The sequence below is a fragment of the Symphalangus syndactylus genome, chromosome 13 (genome assembly GCF_028878055.3).
Source record: "Symphalangus syndactylus isolate Jambi chromosome 13, NHGRI_mSymSyn1-v2.1_pri, whole genome shotgun sequence".
Taxonomy (NCBI): domain Eukaryota; kingdom Metazoa; phylum Chordata; class Mammalia; order Primates; family Hylobatidae; genus Symphalangus; species Symphalangus syndactylus.
The window spans coordinates 107550653-107571433 of record NC_072435.2 but is presented as its reverse complement, the minus strand read 5'-3'; the positions used below and the strand labels follow the sequence as shown (position 1 = coordinate 107571433).

General features: G+C 39.3%; 1 protein-coding gene and 1 pseudogene across 7 annotated transcripts in view; one reads left to right on the top strand and one right to left on the bottom strand.

The window, feature by feature from the left end:
• The window catches only part of TMEM116 (transmembrane protein 116), a 91862-nt gene that overhangs the window by 58110 nt on the left and 12971 nt on the right, over positions 1-20781 (top strand). For 5 of the 7 annotated variants that reach the window (XM_055238728.2, XM_055238724.2, XM_063614512.1 and 2 more), the window contains one exon: positions 19836-19940. The exons of the other annotated variants lie outside the window; for them this stretch is intronic. In XM_055238728.2, the coding sequence (XP_055094703.1) occupies positions 19836-19940 (105 nt within the window). The remainder of the gene's footprint in view (positions 1-19835; positions 19941-20781) is intronic. 7 annotated transcript variants of the gene reach the window in all.
• LOC129460625 (large ribosomal subunit protein uL11-like) lies at positions 1228-1748 on the bottom strand (annotated as a pseudogene).

Genomic DNA, 20781 nt, shown 5'->3' with positions numbered 1-20781 from the left:
ACCACCACACCCGGCTAATTTTTATATTTTTAGTAGAGACGGGGTTTCACCATGTTGGCCAGGATGATCTTGATCTCTTGACCCTGTGATCCGCCTGCCTCGGCCTCCCAAAGTGCTGGGATTACAGGCGTGAGCCACTGCGCCCAGCCTTTGTTTATTTATTTTTTTACCTGAAATTCAGGTGATATAGTAGAGAAGTAGTTCAGTGGGTCCTAGACTTCAAAAATTTTAGAAATGAGAAAAACTAAAAAGAAAAAAAAAAGTAAATCAGTTTTAATGTTGCCGAGTTTATATTTTGCTAACTGAAGAACATTTAAAAACAACTACCATAACTACCATCTAATTTCATAAAAGAAATAACATTTGAGACAAAAAACTTGGCAAAAAAAATATCAGAATAATTGGTGGTTCTTTAAATTAGTAAATTTAATCATATGAAAAACTCATTTCATTGCCTCTATTTTCTTCAGCATTTCTTTTTTTAAAAAAAAAATACTTTAAGTTCTGGCGCATGTGTGCAGAACGTGCAGGTTTGTTACATAGGTATACATGTGCCATGGTGGTTTGCTGCACCCATCAACCCATCACCTCCATTAGGTATTTCTCCTAATGCTATCCTTCCTCTAGTCCCCCACCCCGTGACAAGCCCTGGTGTGTGATGTTCCCCTCCCTGTGTCCATGTGTTCTCATTGTTCAACTCCCACTTATGAGTGAGAACATGTGGTGTTTGGTTTTCTGTTCTTGTGTTAGTTTGCTGGGAATGATGGTTTCCAGCTTCATCCACGTCCCTGCAAAGGACATGAACTCATCCGTTTTTATAGTGGCATAGTAGTATTCCATAGTGTATATGAGCCACATTTTCTTTATCCAGTCTATCATTGATGGGCATTTGGGTTGGTTCCAAGCCTTTGCTATTGCGAATAGTGCCGCAATAAACATACATGTGCATGTGTCTTTATAGTAGAATGATTTATAATCCTTTGGGTATATACCCAGTAATGAGATTGCTGGGTCAAATGGTATTTCTGGTTCTAGGTCCTTGAGGAATTGCCACACCATCTTCCACAATGGTTGAACTAATTTACACTCCCACCAACAGTGTAAAAGCGTTTCTATTTCCATTCCTATTTCTCCACATCCTCTCCAGTACCTGTTGTTTCCTGACTTTTTAATGATCCCCATTTTTTTTTTTTCCACCAGTTGTCAAATGATCCTTTATTGAAATATTTTCCTTTGTGCTTAACTGGCTGGGCATTCCACAGCACCACTGCTGATGTTATCTATGATGTCATGAGGGTGGCGGCCATCAACATTACAGCCCACAGACTGGGCAGTCCCCAGGATCTCTTTAATGGTTCCAGGGAGTTCTCTGGCTAAGGATTGGTGCCACATCTGTCGAGCAATGTTGACGATCTCATCAAAAGTGATATTCCCACTGTGTTTAATGTTTTTCTGTTTCTTTCTGTCTCTTGGTGGTTCCTTGAGGGCTTTGATGATCAGGGCAGAGGCAGAAGGCACCACCTCAATCTGGACCTGTCTGTTCTGGTCAGTTTCACTGTAATCCTCAGGCCCTTCCAGTCACCCATTGCCTTGGCAATGTCATCACCAACCTTTTTTGGAGACAGACCCAGGGGGCCGATCTTGGGGGCCAGGGCAGAAGTGGCACCGATTTTGCCTCCGGTGCATCTCAGGTATACAACTTTGACCTCGTTGGGGTCGAACTTCGGCGGCATGGTGGAGGCGGCTGGTGTCAGATAAACCCGGATTCAGGACAACCGAAGAAAGTTGCACCTTGGCCTCCTCCAAGCCGAAAAGCGGAGAGCTTAATGATCCCTATTCTAACTGGGATGAGATGGTATCATTGTGGTTTTGATTTGCATTTCTCTAATGACCCGTGATGATGAGCTTTTTTTCATGTTTGTTGGCTGCATAATGTCTTCTTTTGAGAAGTGTGTGTTCATATCCTTTGCCCACTTTTTGATGGAGTTGTTTTGTTCTTATAAATTTGTTTAAGTTCTTTGTAGATCATGGATTTTAGCCCTTTGTCAGATGGATAGATTGCAAAAATTTTCTCCCATTCTATAGGTTGCCTGTTCACTCTGATGATAGTTTCTTTTGCTGTGCAGAAGCTCTTTAGTTTTAGATCCCATTTGTCAATTTTGGCTTTTGTTGCCATTGCTTTTGTCGTTTTAGTCATGATGTCTTTGCCCATGCCTATGTCCTGAATGATATTGCCTAAGTTTTCTTCTAGGGTTTTTAGTGTTTTAAGTCTTATGTTTAAGTCTTTAATCCATCTTGAGTTAATTTTTGTATAAGGTGTAAGGAAGGGGTCCAGTTTCAGTTTTCTGCACATGGCTAGCCAGTTTTTCCAACACCATTTATTAAATAGACAATCCTTTCTCCATTGCTTGTTTTTGTCAGGTTTGTCAAAGACCAGATGGTTGTACATGTGTGGTGTTATTTCTGAGGCCTCTGTTCTGTTCCATTGATCTATATATCTGTTTTGGTACCAGTACCATGCTGTTTTTGTTGCTGTAGCCTTGTAGTATAGTTTGAAGTCAGGTGGCATGATGCCTCCAGCTTTGTTCTTTTTGCTTAGGATTGTCTTGGCTATGCGGGCCTTTTTTGGTTCCATATGAAATTTAAAGTAGTTTTTTCTAATTTTGTGAAGAAAGTCAATGGTAGCTTGATGGGGATAGCATTGAATCTATAATTACTTTGGGCATTATGGCCATTTTCATGACATTGATTCTTCCTATCCATGAACATGGAATGTTTTTCCATTTGTTTGTGTCCTCTCTTATTTCCTTCAGCAGTGGTTTGTAGTTCTTCTTGAAGAGGTCCTTCACATCCCTTAGAAGTTGTATTCCTAGGTATTTAATTCCTTTTGTAGCAATTGTGAATGTAGCAGTTCACTCATGATTTGGCTCTCTGTTATTGGTGTATAGGAATGCTTGTGATTTTTGCACAATGATTTTGTATTCTGAGACTTTGCTTAAGTTACGTATCCGCTTAAGGAGATTTTGGGCTGAGACAGTGGGGTTTTCTAAATATACAATCATGTCATCTGCAAACAGAGATAATTAGACTTCCTCTTTTCCTATTTGAATATGCTTTATTTCTTTCTCTTGGCTGATTGCCCTGACCAGAACTTCCAATACTATGTTGAATAGGAGTGGTGAGAGAGGGCATCCTTGTCTTGTGCCAGTTTTCAAAGGGAATGCTTCCAGTTTTTGCCCATTCAGTATGATATTGACTGTGGGTTTGTCGTAAATAGCTCTTATTATTTTGACATACGTTCCATCAATACCTAGTTTATTGAGAGTTTTTAGCATGAAGCGGTGTTGAATTTTGTCAAAGGCCTTTTCTGCATCTATTAATCATGTGGTTTTTGTCATTGGTTCTGTTTATGTGATGGATTATGTTTATGGATTTGCGTTTGTTGATCCAGCCTTGCATCCCAGGGATGAAGCCACCTTGATCATGGTGGATAATCTTTTTAATGTGCTGGTGGATTCAGTTTGACATATTTTGTTGAGGATTTTCGCATCAATGTTCATCAGGGATATTGTCCTGAATTTTTCTTTTTTTGTTGTGTCTCTGCCAGGTTTTTGGTATCAGGATGATGCTGGCCTCATAAAATGAGTTAGGGAGGATTCTCTCTTTTTCTGTTGTTTGAAATAGTTTCAGAAGAAATGGTACCAGCTCCCCTTTGTACCTCTGGTAGAATTTGTCTGTGAATCTGTCTGGTCCTGGACTTTTACTGGTTGGTAGGCTATTAATTACTGCCTCAGTTTCAGAACTTGTTGTTGGTCTATTCAGGGATTCAACTTCTTCCTGGTTTAGACTTGGGAGGGTGTATGTGTCCAAGAATTTATCCATTTCTTCTAGATTTTCTAGTTTATTTGTGTAGAGGTGTTTATAGTATTCTCTGATAGCAGTTTGTATTTCTGTGGGATCAGTGGTGATATCCCCTTTATCATTTTTTATTGTGTCTATTTGATTCTTCTCTCTTTTCTTGTTAGTCTGGCTAGCGGTCTATTTTGTTAATCTTTTCAAAAAACCAGGTCCTGGATTCATTGATTTTTTTGAAGGGTTTTTCCTGTCTCTGTCTCCTTCAGTTTTGCTCTGATCTTAGTTATTTCTTGTCTTCTGCTAGCTTTTGAGTTTGTTTTCTCTTTCTTCTCTAGTTCTTTTCATTGTGATGTTAGGGTGTCGATTTAAATCTTTCCTGCTTCCTCCTGTGGGCATTTAGTGCTATAAGTTTCCCACTAAAGGCTGCTTTGGCTGTGTCCCAGAGATTCTGGTACATTGTGTCTTTGTTCTCATTGGTTTCAAATAACTTATGTATTTCTTCCTTAATTTTGTTATTTACCCAGTAGTCATTCAGGAGCAGGTTGTTCAGTTTCCATGTAGTTGTGTGGTTTTGAGTGTGTTTCTTTTTTTTTTTTTTTTTTTTTGAGACAGAGTCTCGCTCTGTCGCCCAGGCTGGAGTGCAGTGGCGCAGTCTCGGCTCACTGCAAGCTCCGCCTCCCGGGTTCATGCCATTCTCCTGCCTCAGCCTTCTGAGTAGCTGGTACAACAGGCGCCCGCCACCACCCCCAGCTAATTTTTTTTGGTATTTTTAGTAGAGACGGAGTTTCACCGTGTTAGCCAGGGTGGTCTCGATCTCCTGACCTCGTGATCCACCCACCTCAGCCTCCCAAAGTGTTGGGATTACAGGTGTGAGCCACCGCGCCTGGCCAATTCTGAGCGAGTTTCTTAATCCTGAGTTCTAATTTGATTGCACTGTGGTCTGACAGACTATTTGTTATGATTTCCATTCTTTTGCATTTGCGGAGGAGTGTTTTATTTCCAATTATATGGTCAATTTTAGAATAAATTCAATGTGGTGCTGAGAAGAATGTATATTCTGTTGATTTGGGGCAGAGAGTTCTGTAGATGTCTGTTAGGTATGCTTGGTCTAGAGCTGAGTTCAAGTCCTGAATATCCTTGTTAATTTTCTGTGTTGTTGATCTAATATTGACAGTGGGGTGTTAAAGTCTCACACTATTATTGTGTGGCAGTCTAAGTCTCTTTGTAGGTCTCTAAGAACTTGCTTTATGAGTCTGGGTGCTCCTGTATTGGGTGCATATATATTTAGGATAGTTAGCTCTTCTTGTTGCATTGATCTCTTTACCATTATGTAATACCCTTCTTTAAAGTCTGTTTTATCAGAGACTAGGATTGCAAACCCTGCTTTTTTTTTTTTTTTTGCTTTGCATTTGCTTGGTAAATATTCCTCCATCCCTTTATTTTTTGCACGTGAGATGGGTCTCCTGAATACAGTACTCTAATGGGTCTTGACTCTTTATCCAATTTGCCGGTCTGTGTCTTTTAATTGGGGCATTTAGCCCATTTACATTTAAGGTTAATATTGTTATGTGTGAATTTGATCCTGTCACTATGATGCTAGCTGGTTATTTCACCCATTAGTTGATGCAGTTTCTTCGTAGTGTCGATGGTCTACAATTTGGTATGTTTTTGCAGTGGCTGGTACCAGTTGTTCCTTTCCATGTTTAGTGCTTCCTTCAGGAGCTCTTGTAAGGCAGGCCTGGTGGTGACAAAATCTCTCAGCATTTGCTTGTGTGTTAAGGATTTTATTTCTCCTTTGCTTATGAAGCTTAATTTGGCTGGATATGAAATTCTGGGTTGAAAATTCTTTTATTTAAGAATGTTGAATATTGGCCTCCACTCTCTTCTGGCTTGTAGGGTTTCTGCACAGAGATCCACTATTAGTCTGATGGGCTTCCCTTTGTGGGTAACCCGACCTTTCTCTCTGGCTGCCCTTAACATTTTTTCTTTCATTTCAAACTTGGCAAATCTGATGATTTTGTGTCTTGGGGTTGCTCTTCTTGAGGAGTATCTTTATGGTGTTCTCTGTATTTCCTGAATTTGAATTTTGGCCTGTCTTGCTAGGTTGGGGAAGTTCTCCTGGATAATATCTTGCAGAGTGTTTTCCAACTTGGTTCCATTCTCCCCATCACTTTCAGGTACACCAAACAAACGTAGATTTGGTCTTTTCACATAGTCTCATATTTCTTGGAGGCTTTGTTCATTCTTTTTCATTCTTTTTTCTCTAATCTTGTCTTCTCACTGTATTTCATTCAGTTGACTTTCAATCTCTGATATTCTTTCTTCTACTTGATCGATTCGGCTATTGATACTTGTGTATGTTTCATGAAGTTCTTGTGCTGTGTTTTTCAGCTCTAGCAGGTCATTTATGTTCTTCTCTAAACTGGTTATTCTAGTTAGCAATTTGTCTGACCTTTTTTCAAGGTTCTTAGCTTCCTTGCATTGGGTTAGAATGTGCTCCTTTAGCTTAGAGGAGTTTGTTATTACCCACCTTCTGAAGCCTACTTCTTTCGATTCATCAAACTCATTCTCCGTCCAGTTTTGTTCCCTTGCTGGCAAGGAGTTGTGATCCTTTGGAGGAGAAGAGGTATTTTGGTTTTTGGAATTTTCAGCCTTTTTGTGCTGGTTTCTCCCCATCTTTGTGGATTTATTTACCTTTGGTCTTTGATGTTGGTGACCTTCGGATGGGGTCTCTGAGTGGGCATCCTAGTTTTTGATGTTGATGCTATTCCTCTCTGTTTGTTAGTTCTTAGACCAATGTCAGGGATCAGCATTAATTTCTGAACTGGCATTTGGAAATTATTACACTAAATGGCTTTTTAATGTGCTTCCCAGGTTTAGGATGCTAAATCTTCAGGACACATGAATATTTTTGTTTTGAGCTTTCTATCCTCCACTGGGGTAGACATGGGATACAAATTAGAATGAGATTTGTTCACTTCTTATATTATAACCTTATTATGTGGCTGCAGTTATTGAGTTCCTGCTTGATTCAGACAATGAAAAGAGTTTTATAGGAAACCCATAGCTGATCAGAGCAAACTGGATCAGTACAGCTGGAGCACCCTTATGCCACTTCACTGAACTGGAACAGAAGAAATCAATCATTTGCCCATAGCTAGTTTTTAATTCTGGAACTTACCTGAGAAGCAAAGTCAATTTTCGAACTAAGCCATCAGAAATACAGTCATGCATTGTTTAACGACAGCGATACATTCTAAAAATGCATCATTAGGCAATTTCATCATTGTGTGAACATCATAGAGTGCATTTACACAAACCTAGATGAGATAGCCTACTACACACCTAAGCTATATGGTATAGCCTGCAGCTCCTAGGCTATAAACCTAAACAACATGTTACTGTATTGAATACTATAGGCCATTGTAACACAATGGTAAGCATCTGCATATCTAAACATAGAAAAGGTATGGTAAAAAATACAGTATTATAATCTTATGTAGCCACTGTCTTATATGCGGTCTGCTGTTGACTGAAATATTGTTATGTGGTGCATGACTATAATTTCAGTTTTTGATTAATAGGCTGAGATGTGGTGTTTTCCAAGTACTATTTCTTTCGTGAACTCAGCCAACCAGTAAAAAGATGTTGCAATGCCAGGATAACATTTGGATCAGAAGGCTTTGTTTGCACTACAGCATCTGCCTCTGAAAGATGGAATCTGATCCATGGTCAAACCTCCTGAGATTTTTTTATTCCATTAGATGACTAGCTGTGCACTGAGAGGATTAATTTGGGTATATATGATTGTCCTGTAGAATTTTTGGATCAGGAACAAATTGCATGCTTTCTCCAAAAGCACCTGAGAGGGTTGTTGCACTAAGATTTCTGTTTACCTACCAGGTCCGACCCGCAGACCCTGGCTGAACAATGGATGAACAAATGCACTCAGACACAGGGATCTAGTGAAAGAGTGGGCTATGGGACTGGGCCGCCCACAGACACCAAGGAGGGTGCTGTAAAGAGTTAGCAGCTGCAGCCCTGACAAGCCAGTGCTGCGGGCATTTATTCAGTGTAGATTTAATAACAAAGGCCTTGAGTCAACACATTTGTAGGCAGATGATTAAAGGCCAGGTTCCAAGGCCTAAGTAAACTAATTTATCTAGATCAGTTTCTTTACATCCCCTTGTTATCTAACCTAAACTTTCAGGCACTGGATGAGAGAATCTGGCTACCTTCAGCCAAATCTTTTTCCAAAGGTTTTGGAAAAACTTCTGGCCTTCCAAGAAGGTTTGCATCTTTCTACAATTTTTCCCACCACCCTGACTGATCTACATTTACCAGGAAAACTGCTATGGAAAAACAAGATATGGAAAAAACAATGCCAGACACTGTCCCAGTCAGCCTTTCCATTTAATCTTGGCTATTCTTCTGTATACTTTGACACAAGTTGAAGTGCCATCAGCTATATTTTCTTAGTGAACTGTTTTATTTCCTGGAAGAATGTGCTAGTCAGATATGTTAGAGACACTAGTTTGGGTTGCAACTGACATGAAGTTTGAGGCTTAGAATTAAAGCTGTAGTTTGCAGTTGATCGGACCTGGGTTCAACAGCTGCCAACAGCTTTCACAGCTGTTATTAGCTCTGTGACTTTTTAAGCAAGTGAACTTCTCTAAGTCTTAGTTGTATTTTGTAAAATAGGAATAATGACAAGGTTCTTAAGGGTTGTTGTGAAGAAGAAATTAGATAACAAATGTAAAGTGCCCTCGATTAGTATAAACTATTATTGTTCTGTTTATTTTTCAAGGTAATAATAGAATCTCTCCCTACTTCCTCAAACAGAGGATTCACTTGCAGTCCTTTCATTCCTCCACATCCTTACTGATCCATTACTTTCTGCATCTGCCTGGCAATAGAAAGCAGGGTCTATTAAACATATTCTCCCATCTAGAATTAAATTTTATGATCTTTGCTTGTTAATGTAGTCTCACTCCCTCACTGACCTTTTGGACTTAGCTTGCCTAACTCTAAGGCCTAAATTTTACAGTGGCTATGGGTTTATGTAACATGCTATTGTGATTTTTTAGGATCTTCTAATGGTTTAGATATCAAAGGAGATTAAATTTTTGCTAATCGATAGCAAAAAATAGATTTTTTTCAGCTTTACTGATGTGTAATTATTATTTTTTATGTTTGGTTTTTTAAACATTAAACTAGGGTTAATATTGATGTGTAAGTAAATGAAAATATGAGAGTATTTTTATACTTGATTGGAAACTATTTTCTATTGTAATCTTGAGCTGCCATCTAGTCAAGATCATTTTACAGAGAATTAGACAACCACATGTTTGCGATAGGTTTAAATGTGTTCTTGTAGAAGAGTGAACTAAGTAAGCTATTGAGGTTGTCAACCTAAATAACAGAGAGAGAGAGAGAGAGAGACTCTAAAAGAAATAGAATTTATTCAGGAGTAAGCATTGCAATGGGAATATGATGGGCATATTCAGGGAGGTAAAGGAAAACAAGGGTTTTTAAAGGAAAAATAAGGAGGATTATGTAATTATTATCTTTGGATACAAGGATTAACAAGCATGGCATCAGTCCAAGGTTAGACAGGCAGTTGCTGGGCAGATATCCTTGCATAAGTACTTTTTGTGTGGGTAAGGTTGAAGTGGCCTATGTGCAATGTTGTGATTTTTGCAGGATCTTTTGTGGTGGTTCTTGTTATCAGGCATACATGCATGAGAACCTCCCTTCTTGGCCTTCCCTGGCTCCATTTGTCAGGGATTTGACCTGAGTGACTCCATTTTGATTCTGACAATTTTTGCATTTCTCCCCTTTGATCAAGATCTTTTTCTGAAAGCATTGCTGATCAGTCATCCTAGTTGTTTGATTGAAAATTATGTTTGATTGTTTGTTGGTGTCAGGATGGATTTGTCTCAGGTTGTTGGTCTGGTCCCATGTCAAAGGGAGTGATTGGTGACTAGGAGTTAGTGTCAAACTCTTTTAGTCACATTTGAGCAACAAGGGAGGTTTGGAGGGAGTGGCTCACAGGCTAAGTCTACCAGGTGGAGTCTATTGTTAAGTTTAATTTTGTTATTTTGTAAGTGTTGTTATCATCACAAAGTGTTGGGCCAGCATTAATTTTGTTAGGAGTTGTACTTTTGTAGAAATTTGGGAAGTAATAGGTACAAAGCTGAAAAACGACAAAGTAAAATTCATAGTAATATGATAATCTTAGTTCACATAATAGTTTTGAGCCATGAACCTAGGATTAAAGGCAACCAGTTGAATAAATCAAATGACCGTGGGGGATTAGGTGAGACCTTGTCTTAGGGTTCTGTAGAGGGACAGAATTAATAGGATAGATGTATATATAAAGGGGAGTTTATTAAGGAGTATTAACTCACATGATCACAAGGTCCCACAATAGGCTGTCTGCAAGCTGAGGAGCAAGGAAGCCAGTCTGAGTCCCAAAGCTGAAGAACTTGGAGTCCGACATTCAAGAACAGGAAGCATCCAGTACGGGAGAAAGATGTAGGCTGGGAGGCTAAGCCAGGCTAGTCTTTCCATGTTCTTCTGCCTGTTTTTCATTCTGGCCGAACTGGCAGCTGATTAGATGGTGCCTACCCAGATTAAGGATGGGTGTGCCTTTCACAGCCCACTGACTCAAATGTTAATCTCCTTTGGCAACACCCTCACAGACACACCCAGGAACAATACTTTGCATCATTCAATCCAATCAAGTTGACACTCAGTATTAACCATCACAGACCTCTTGTATTTATGTGGCCTGCTTTTAAATTCTGTGTATATGGGTCTCAGCTTTTCCAGAGGAATTTATCTATCCATACCATGTAGTATTAATAATTTCTTAGACTTTTTGTTGTTGTTGTTTAGCTAGTAGATAGCAATCTTATTATTTAGCATTTTATGGCTGAGTTGATTTAAAGCAGAGAGAGCCAAGTCAGCAAGTCAGTTGTGTGTGTGTGTTTTTTGTTTTGTTTTGAGATGGAGTCTCACTCTGTCACCAGGCTGGAGTGCAGTGGCTCAATCTTGGCTCACTGCAATCTCCATCTTCCAGGTTCAAGTGACTCTCCTGTCTCAGCATCCGGAGTAGCTGAGTTTACAGGCACGTGCCACCACACTCAGCTGATTTTTGTATTTTTAGTAGAGATGGGGTTTCACCATGTTGGCCAACATGGTCTCGATCTCCTGACCTCATGGTCCACCTGCCTCGGACTCTCAAAGTGCTGGGATTACAGGTGTGAGCCACCACGCCCAGCCAAGCCACTGTGCCCGGCCACTAAGTCAGTTTGAAAAAGGAACATTAGTACAAGTTGAACAAAAAGTTGTATTGGGGTGTCGCTAACATCACCTACTAGATAGGCTAAAGGATTTTTTTTTCCTTTTTTTTAACTCTTATTTTAAGTTAAGGGGTACATGGGCAGGTTTGTTATATAGGTAAACTTGTGTCATGGGGGTTTGTTGTACAGATTCTTTCATCACCCAGGTATTAAGCCTAATACCCATTGGTTGTTTTTCCTGATCCTCTCCCTCCTTCCACCCTCCATTCTCCGATAAGCCCCAGTGTGTGTTGTTTCCCTCTGTGTCCACGTATTCCCATCATTTAGCTCCCACTTACGAGAACATGTGGTATTTGGTTTCCTGTTTCTATGTTAGTTTGCTAAGGATCATGGCCACCAGCTCCATCCATGTTCCTGCAAAGGACATGATCTTGTCCTTTTTTATGACTGTATGGTATTCCATGGTATATATGTACCACATTTACTTTATCCAGTCTACCATTGATGGACATTTAGGTTGATTCTATGTCTTTGCTATTGTGAATAGTGCTGCAGTGAATGTATGTGTGCATATGTCTTTATGATAAAATGATTTATATTCCTTTGGGCACATACCCAGTAATGGGATTGCTGGGTCGAATGGTATTTCTGTCTTTAGGTCTTTGAGGAATCACCACACTGTTTTCCACAATGGTTGAACTAATTTACACTCCTACCAACAGTGTATAAGCATTTCCTTTTCTCTACAACCTCACCAGCATCTGTGGTGTAACCACACCATTCTGACTGGTGTGAGATAGTATCTCATTGTGATTTTGATTTGCGTTTCTCTAGTGATCAGTGATGTTGAGCTTTTTTTCATATGCTTGTTGGCTGCATGTATGTCTTCTTTTGAAAAGTATCTGTTCATATCCTTTGTCCACTTTATAATGAGGTTTTTTCCTTATAAGTCGATTTTTAAGTTCCTTATAGATGCTAGATATTAGACCTTTGTCAGATGCATAGTTTGCAAGAATTTTCTTTCTTTCTGTAGGTTGTCTGTTTACTCTGTTGGTAATTTCTTTTGCTGTGCAGAAGGTCTTTAGTTTAATTAGATCCCATTTGGCAATTTTTGCATTTTTTGCAATTGCTTTTGACGTCTTCATCATGAAATCTTTGTCTGTTTCCACGTTCAGAATGGTATTACTTAGGTTGTCTTCCAGGATTTTTATAGTTTTGGGTTTTACATTTAAGTCTTTAATCCATCTTGAGTTAATTTTTATATATGGTGTAAGGAAAGGGTACAGTTTCAATCTTCTGCATACAGCTAGCCAGTTATCCTAGCACCATTTATTGAACAGGGAGTCCTTTCCCCATTGCTTGTTTTTGTCAGCTTCGTCGAAGAACAGATGTAGATGTGCAGCCTTATTTCTGGGCTCTCTATTCTGTTCTAAAGGATTTTTTTTTTTTTTTTTAAGATCAGGTCTTGTCAAGTTATCTGCAGTAGCTACTGATTGTGAAATTTTAATTACACCAGTGTCCTGTCAAGTGAAAGAGGTAGGCATAAACAAGGAAAAATTAAGAGGCAAGAGTCTCATTATGATGGAGAGTCTTATTCCAATGTTTCTGGGGAAAGATGTCCACAGCATAAAGGCATCAATTTCTCATCTTGGTTTGTAGTTTTAATGTCTCTGGTTATGGCATTGGGCAGTCCAGTGAACTTTCTGTGTTGTCCATACCCCAGGCACAAGACCCATCTCTTAAAATTTATTTAGTTTTAGGTTTTTTTGTTTTTTTTTTTTTTGAGGGAGAGTCTCACTGTTGTCACCCAGGCTGGAGTGCAGTAGTGCGATCTTGGCTCACTGAAACTTCTGCCTTGCAGGTTCAAGTGATTCTCCTGCCTCAGCCTCTTGAGTAGCAGGGACTACAGGTGTGCACCACCACGCCCAACTGATTTTTATACTTTTAGTAGAGACGGGGTTTCACCATGTTGACCAGGCTGGTCTTGAACTCCTGACCTCAGGTGATCCACCTGCCTCGGCCTCCCAGAGTGCTGGGATTACAGGCATGAGCCATCACCCCAGCCTATTTGGTTTTAGTTTACAGGGTTTTAGGAACAGAGCATTTCCTGGTTTTAGTAATTTTACGGAAGAAAGTTGGATTGGAGGTACCTAGAAGATTTTAGGATCTAGTACACTCTATAGGTACATAATAAAAACTTGAAAACAATCCTCAGGGCCACAGTCTAATAACAGGTGTATTACAGATTTTCTTAGAAACATAGTTTTTTTCTTTTCCGTAATTGCGATTTTTACCAAAGATAATAGAGTAAGACTAAATTGTTTGTAAAATAAGTTTAGTTTTATCAAATATTACCTGATCATTTATATAAGTGCAGCAGGAATAGCAACTGGCCACACTGTAATTTCAGATTTAAAAACTTCTTAAGTCTAGGAAGCCAAATGAAGGCAGACTTTAGACCTCATCCATAATATCTATAAACAATTTAAATATGACATTCTAGTCAAAACCTTGCTAATATATATAAGCAATGTTTTAAATTGTATTCCATTATAAAAACAGCATATTTTTATTGAACTTATGGAATCAACTATATTGTTATAAGAATAAGAATACTTATGGGTAGTTTTTTAATTTTGAAGGGATCAAGTAGGGAGAAAAAGTAAACGATTTTACTTTTGTTTATAAAAGCTTATTTTATCAAATTAGTGTAAACTGTAGATAGCTTAAGAGAAAAAGATTTTGTTTTTGTTTTTGTTTTCTTTCTTTTTTGGGGGTGGGGGTCAAGGGAGAGGGCCTTGCCCTATTGCCCAGGTTGGAGCACAATGACGCAATCATAGTTCACTGCAGCCTCCAACTCCTAGGCTCAACCAACACCCCCCCGCCCCGCCCCGCCACCTCAGCCTCCTAGTAGCTCTGAGTAGCTGGGACTGCAGGTGTGCACCACCATGCCCAGCTAAGTTCATTTTATTTTTTGTAGAGATGAGGTCTTGCTATGTTGTCCAGGCTGGTCTCAAACCCCTAGCCTCAAGTGATCCTCTTGGCTAGGCCTACCAAAGTATTGGAATTACAGGTGTGAGCTACCATGCCCAGCCATTTTTTAAAAAGAATTTATTGGAACTTTGCAATTTACAAAGCCTCCCCCCATATAATCACATATGATGTATAAAATTAAAATAAATATATGCAAGAGTGTATTTGTTTTAAATTTTTAAAAGTTTTAGTTTACTTACTAGTAAATCTGGTAAAATTGTTTCCATTTTTGTTTTGGTGCTTTGATTATTCCCCAAGATACTGCCACTTGTTTTATGTACCAAGTTTGAGATGCTCTAGGTATGCAGGTGGCCTGAATATCTTTGGCCATCCAACAAAATATTTGCTGACTACCTACTATTGATCAAAATATTTACTGAGTACCTACTATTGATTGGCACTGTATGAAGCACTAAGTTCCTGTGGGGAACTAGACATCCTTATTCCTGTCTCTGCCCCTTTTCCTATTCTAGCCCTTTGTTTAGAATGCCCAACCCTCTTCCCCCTAACCTATTCAAATTCTGTGAGTCTGTCTTCTCATCTCACCTTACTCTGAACTCCTACATTTCTCAGAAGACTTGAACGATTTCTTTCCCGGATGGGCACGGTAGCCCTCCCTTAACAGGAGCAGCAAGGTGGCTGAGCAGGGAGGAATATAAGTTTCAAGGCTTCTAGCTGAACTCAGTGCTTATATGCAAATTAACCTCCGAGAAAAGGATTTTTTTTTCTTGTACTTGCTAGGCTGGATCTCCCAAATCAGATGAGTGATGCTTGGCCCAACCAGTTTTTAAAATTTGGAAAACAAAACATTTAAGTAAAGAACCAACAGTGTTTTTTCTTTTTCCTGAGTCCCAACAGGAAACAAAAAACAGCAAGGTTTTAAAAAAGGTATTTATTTTAGCCAGCCAAATACTTTAATTCCAAATAAACTTTTAAATAAAAGTCATAAAAACATTACTTTTATGTTATTTAATCTCATGTAACTAATTTTTTGGTTTTATCTTGATTAGCAGTTTTGCAGATTTATTAATTTTTGTATTGGAGTTTTGGAAAATTTGTATTTAGTCCATTAATATTGAAGTTATTAGAAATTTTTATTTAAGAGTACTTGTTAGTCTTTTTCATGAATCTGACTGCAGATACCTTTAGGGAAGAATCAAAACAATAACTGAGGATGACACAACCTTTGAATAACCATGTAAAATCTGGTGAAAGTTTACCATAACCAGACATTCACAATGAAATGTGGTTATTTTTGTGGTATAACATAGTAATCAGAATTATGACTGATAACATATTAGATTTTAAGAGTTTTGTACAATTTTGGAACATTTATATCAATAACATACCCATAAAAGTAACTGAAAGTAGATCTAACATCACTTACCATTTGACAATGTTTTCCATATAATTTGACATCTCAAGTAAGCCTGATTTTGTTTAATATTTCTCTTTTATAAACCTTTGAGAAGTTCTGAGGCCAAATGGAATAACCCAAAGTTAGTATGAAGTCAAAGAAGACTTAATTTAGAGTCTGATTCTGGGGAAGCCTGTCAAAGATGTTAAAAGGTTTAAAACACTTGCTCAAAACAGGATCACATGTCACTGTGAAATAATAGTCATTTATTTAACCAGAGTGACCATCAAAAGTCTTTAAAAGAAAAAAAAAAAAAGTCTTTAAAAGCACGTACAGAAAGTTATGTGGATGTAAATTTTTTTAACACTTTAATTAAAAACCCAATATGAAACACAGGAAATTATTTTGATTAAATGTAAAATCTTTGGTTTTTTAGGCCAGTTATCAAGAATGTAAAGAAAAACTTGTAGTATGATTTTTTTTTTTTTATGGAAAGTTCATTTAGATAACCTGGGAGTCAAATCTGATGAAAAGGTACTTGACTTTAACCCATTTATGCCGGAGGTTGCAGCTTTTTTGAATTGCAGACGTGTGAAAAATCAGACCTTGGGGATGACCTTGAGCAGTAGGATGTAACTTCTACATGCTTAGCATTCCAATAATGGAACAATAGGCATAAATGGGTTTTAATCAGATACTGGAAGAGTATGTGTTCAAGATTATGAGAGTGTACACAGTTTTATAGCAGACGTAAACAAGAAAACTAGTATCTTAAGCAGGGGTGTTGGGAACAGGCCCCCAAATCTGGCCATAAACTGGCCCTAAACAAAAATCTCTGCAGCACTGTGACATGTTCGTGACAGCCATGACGCCCACACTGAAGGTTGTGGGTTTACTGGGAGGGCAAGGAACACCTGGCCCACCCAGGGCGGAAAACCTCTTAAAGGCGTTCTTAAACCACAAACAATATCCTGAGCGATCTATGCCTTAAGGACATGTTCCTGCTGCGGATAACTAGCCAGAGCCCATCTCTTTGTTTCGGCCCATCCGTTTGTTTCCCATAAGGAATACTTTTAGTTAATCTATAATCTATAGAACTAATGCTTATTACTGGCTTGCTGTCAATAAATATGTGAGTCAAACTCTGTTCAGGGCTCTCAGCTCTGAAAGCTGTCAGCCCCCTGATCACTCCACAATATATTTCTGTGTGTGTCTTTAATATCTCTAGCACCGCTGGGTTAGGGTCTCCACGACCGAGCTGGTCTTGGCAAGGGGAATGTATGGATTTTAGAAAAAGTAAAAGCATGTGAAATTGTCTGGTTACATGGAACAATTGTGACAAATCAAGAAAATCCAGGAGTACAGAATCAAGTTATACTAGAGGAAAACATTGTTCTAAACATAAAGCTTCAGTTTAGGAGATGGTTGAAAATTTAAAGAAACAGATTGTGGAATTAAAACATCATAGCTTTGCCTAGCCTAACTTAAACATGCTCAGAACACTTACATTAGCCTACAGTTGGGCAAAACACAAAGCCTATTTTATAATAAGGTGTTGAGTATCTCATGTAATTTATTGAATACTGTCCTAAAAGTAAAAAACAGAATGGGTGTATGGGTCATAAAGAAGTACAGTTTCTACTGAATGCATAGCTCTTTTATACCATAATAAAGTTGAAAAATTGTAAGTTGTACAGTCATAAAGTTAGGGACTATCTGTATGAGATTAAGCAGAATGTTCTCATTTGTCTTCCCTGTCATAGATTCTTCTTTATACAAGGTAGCCATTCAGTGAATATTTGTGTCTCTGGGAGTTTAACAAAATAAAGATGAGTACTGAGTCTCTCAAAATAATACAAAGTAGTTAAGATGATAAATTAATAATAATTTATCTTTGCTGTTGAGGAATGTTAACATTAATTACAATTCTCAAGGTTTTTAACAATATCACTTAAGGTGTTACAAAATTTTAAACCTGAAAACTTCAAGAAGGGTCAAATTTAGAATGCTTATGTATCTGCTATGAGGGCTGAAAAAAAATCTATCAGATACAATGACATCCTGGTTCCCTCTACTGGGCGTAAATGAAATTACCTATTTCTTCTTTTTTTTTTTTTTTTTTTGAGATGGAGTCTAGCTCTGTTGCCCAGGCTGGAGTGCAGTGGCTCAATCTCGGCTTATTGCAACCTTCATCTGCTGGGTTCAAGCGATTCTCCTGCCTCAGCCTCCCGAGTAGCTGGGACTACAGGCACACACCACCAAGCCTGGCTAATTTTTGTATTTTTAGTAGAGATGGGGGTTTCACCGTATTGGCCAGGCTGGTCTTGAACTCCTGACCTTTTCAAGGTTTGCCTGTTTTTTAAAGGCTTGCTTTTTTTTTTTTTTTTTTAAATGGAGTCTCACTCTGTCGTCCAGGCTGGAGCGCAGTGGCGCGATCTTGTCTCGCTGCAACCTCCACCTCCAGGGCTCAAGTGATTTGCCTGCCTCAGGCTCCAGAGTAGCTGGGATTACAGGCATGCACCACCACCCCCGCTAATTAGGCTTCCTTTTAAGCCTTGTGAGGGCAGCCTTTTATGTACGGCTAATTTGGTCCCATTACAGAAGCAATACTCTTCTTATGATTATGCCCTGTGTATTCTTCCACTCTGGTTGGTGAGAAAGCAAACGAAGTATTCCTGGCCCTGTGTGAGCTTTAGGGATTGTCCCACTTACTCCTTCCTGAGGATTCTTCCTCTGATTTTCATGGTTTTCTCTCCCATATACATTGATTAATACTTAACCAAAGACTTGGGGTGACCTCTGCAGCTCTCCTGAGTATTGTCTCACTATATAGCTTCCTCTGCTCTGATACTGTACTTCACAAATTTTAGCTGCCTTGGCCTCCCAAACTCTGAATTCTGTCTTCTCAGCTCACCAAGACAGTGGTCTCTTTGGATTCCCCCTCCTGTACTCACTCTTTTTCTTTTCTTTCTTTTTCTTTTCTTTTGTTTTTTTTTTTTGAGATGAAGTCTCACTCTGTCACCAGGCTGGAGTGCAGTGGTACGACATCAGCTCACTGCAACCTCTGCCTCCTGGGTTCAAGTGATTCTCCTGCCTCAGCCTCCCAAGTAGCTGGGACTACAGGCGTGCACCACCACACCCAGCTAATTTTTGTATTTATAGTATAGATGGGGTTTCACCATGTTGGCCAGGATGGTCTCGATCCCGACCTCGTGATCTGCCCACCTCGGCCTCACAAAGTGCTGAGATTACAGGGTAAGCCACCGTGCCCAGCCCTCCTGTACTCACTCTTACCAGCTGGTGAGCTGGGGCACTTGATGGACTCACTTGCTTTTCTTTTTTCAGGGATTGCTGTTCTCTTCTGCTTGTTGCCTACTGTTTGAAAACTGGATGTTTTAATATATTTTATTCAATTTTTAGTTGTTTAAGGCTGGAGGGTAAATTCTATTCCTGTTATCTCATCAAAGCTGGAAGTAGAAATTCCTTCCCTTAGATTTTATCCTACTAGTTCCTTGATATAATCTCAGTTCTTAGGTTATTTTAAGGATTTTTAAAAAAATATCTTATTCAGCATGTTTAGTTCTTTTGAATGGAAAGTTGATTCAAATAGCTTAGCCTGTCATTACTAGAAGTAGAAATCCTTATTGCCTTTTCAATTAAAAAATAAAATAGAAAAAGATTATATGATGTCTTCATAAAAGTGGGATTGTGGGGCAGATAGAGGTGGATAATGCTGTGGTTCTTCTGAACAGTCCAAAGGATAAAATAAGGAAGCAGGGCATGTTTTAGGTAGGCCTGTTAGAATTTCAGACTTGGGGCCAGGTGCGATTGCTCACACCTGTAATCCCAGCACTTAGGGAGGCCAAGGCAGGTGGATCACCTGAGGTCAGGAGTTCGAGACCAGCCTGGCCAACATGGTGAAACCCCATCTCTACCAAAAATACAATAAAATTAGCGGGGCGTAGTGGCACATGCCTGTAATCCCAGCTACTCGGGAGGCTGAGGCAGGAGAATCGCTTGAACCTGGGAGGCAGAGGTTGCAGTGAGCCGATATTGTGCCACTGCACTCCAGCTTAGGCAACAATAGCGAAAACTCTGTTACATACACACACAAAAAATAATTTCAGACTTGGTATGGTTTTGCCTGGTATGGACACTAGATGGTACATTACTAATAGACTAGTAGGTAGGATTCTCATAATAGAAAATAATGGAATATATTGAAAGAACTTCACGTTGTCAGAGTGAGATAGTTATGATGGGTTGTTTTGATTTTAACCTAGATATTCTACATTTCCTCATTTCTCTACACCGTCAATTACATCTGGTATTTGTACACAGAGCTGAGGATGAAACACACCCAGAGTGGACAGAGCACATCTCCACTGGTAAGTTTTATTCAGGGCTGATAGTTAATAATAGTATGCTAGGCCAGGTGTGGTGACTCCTACCTGTAATCCCAGCAGTTAGGGAGGCTGAGGGGGGCAGAATGCTCATGCCCAGGAATTCGAGGCCAGTCTGGGCAAGTGGTGAAAGCCCATCTCTACAAAAGATACCAAAAAAATTCGCCGGGCATTGTAGCACATGCCTGGAGTCCTAGCTACTCCGGGGGCTGCAGCAGGAGGATCACTTGAGCCACTGTACCCCAGCCGGGGTGACAGAGACAGACCCTGTCTCAAAAAAAAAAAAAAAGTATGTAAAAACAATCCCCGTATATCCCTGATAAACAGTGTAAGCATTTAGCACTAGCTAGGTGCATTTATGGAGGTTAATTGAAGAAAAAACGTGTTCCCACTGTTTCCATTCTTTTGACATCACTTCCTTTTCTCCCTTCTCTCTGTCTCTCTCTCTCTCTCACACACACACACACACACACACAGACACACACACACACACATAGACATACAGGTTTGATTATAGGAGTATTATTTACAGTGCTGGCATTCCTGCCTGGTTTGACTCAGCAAGGGAAATTCTTCTTGACTCCATGCCAACCCTGGGAGACCCAGTTCTGTTATTTATCTCCTGTTGTGACCTTAGACATATCATCTCCCTTTCTTGCACCTCCAATTTTTCATTGTAAAATGAAGTGTTGGCCAGGCCCAGTGGCTTACGCCTATAATCCCAGCACTTAGGGAGGCCAAGGCGGGCAGATCACGAGGTCAGGAGATTGAGACCATTCGGGCTAACACCGTGAAACCCCATCTCTACTAAAAATACAAAAAATTA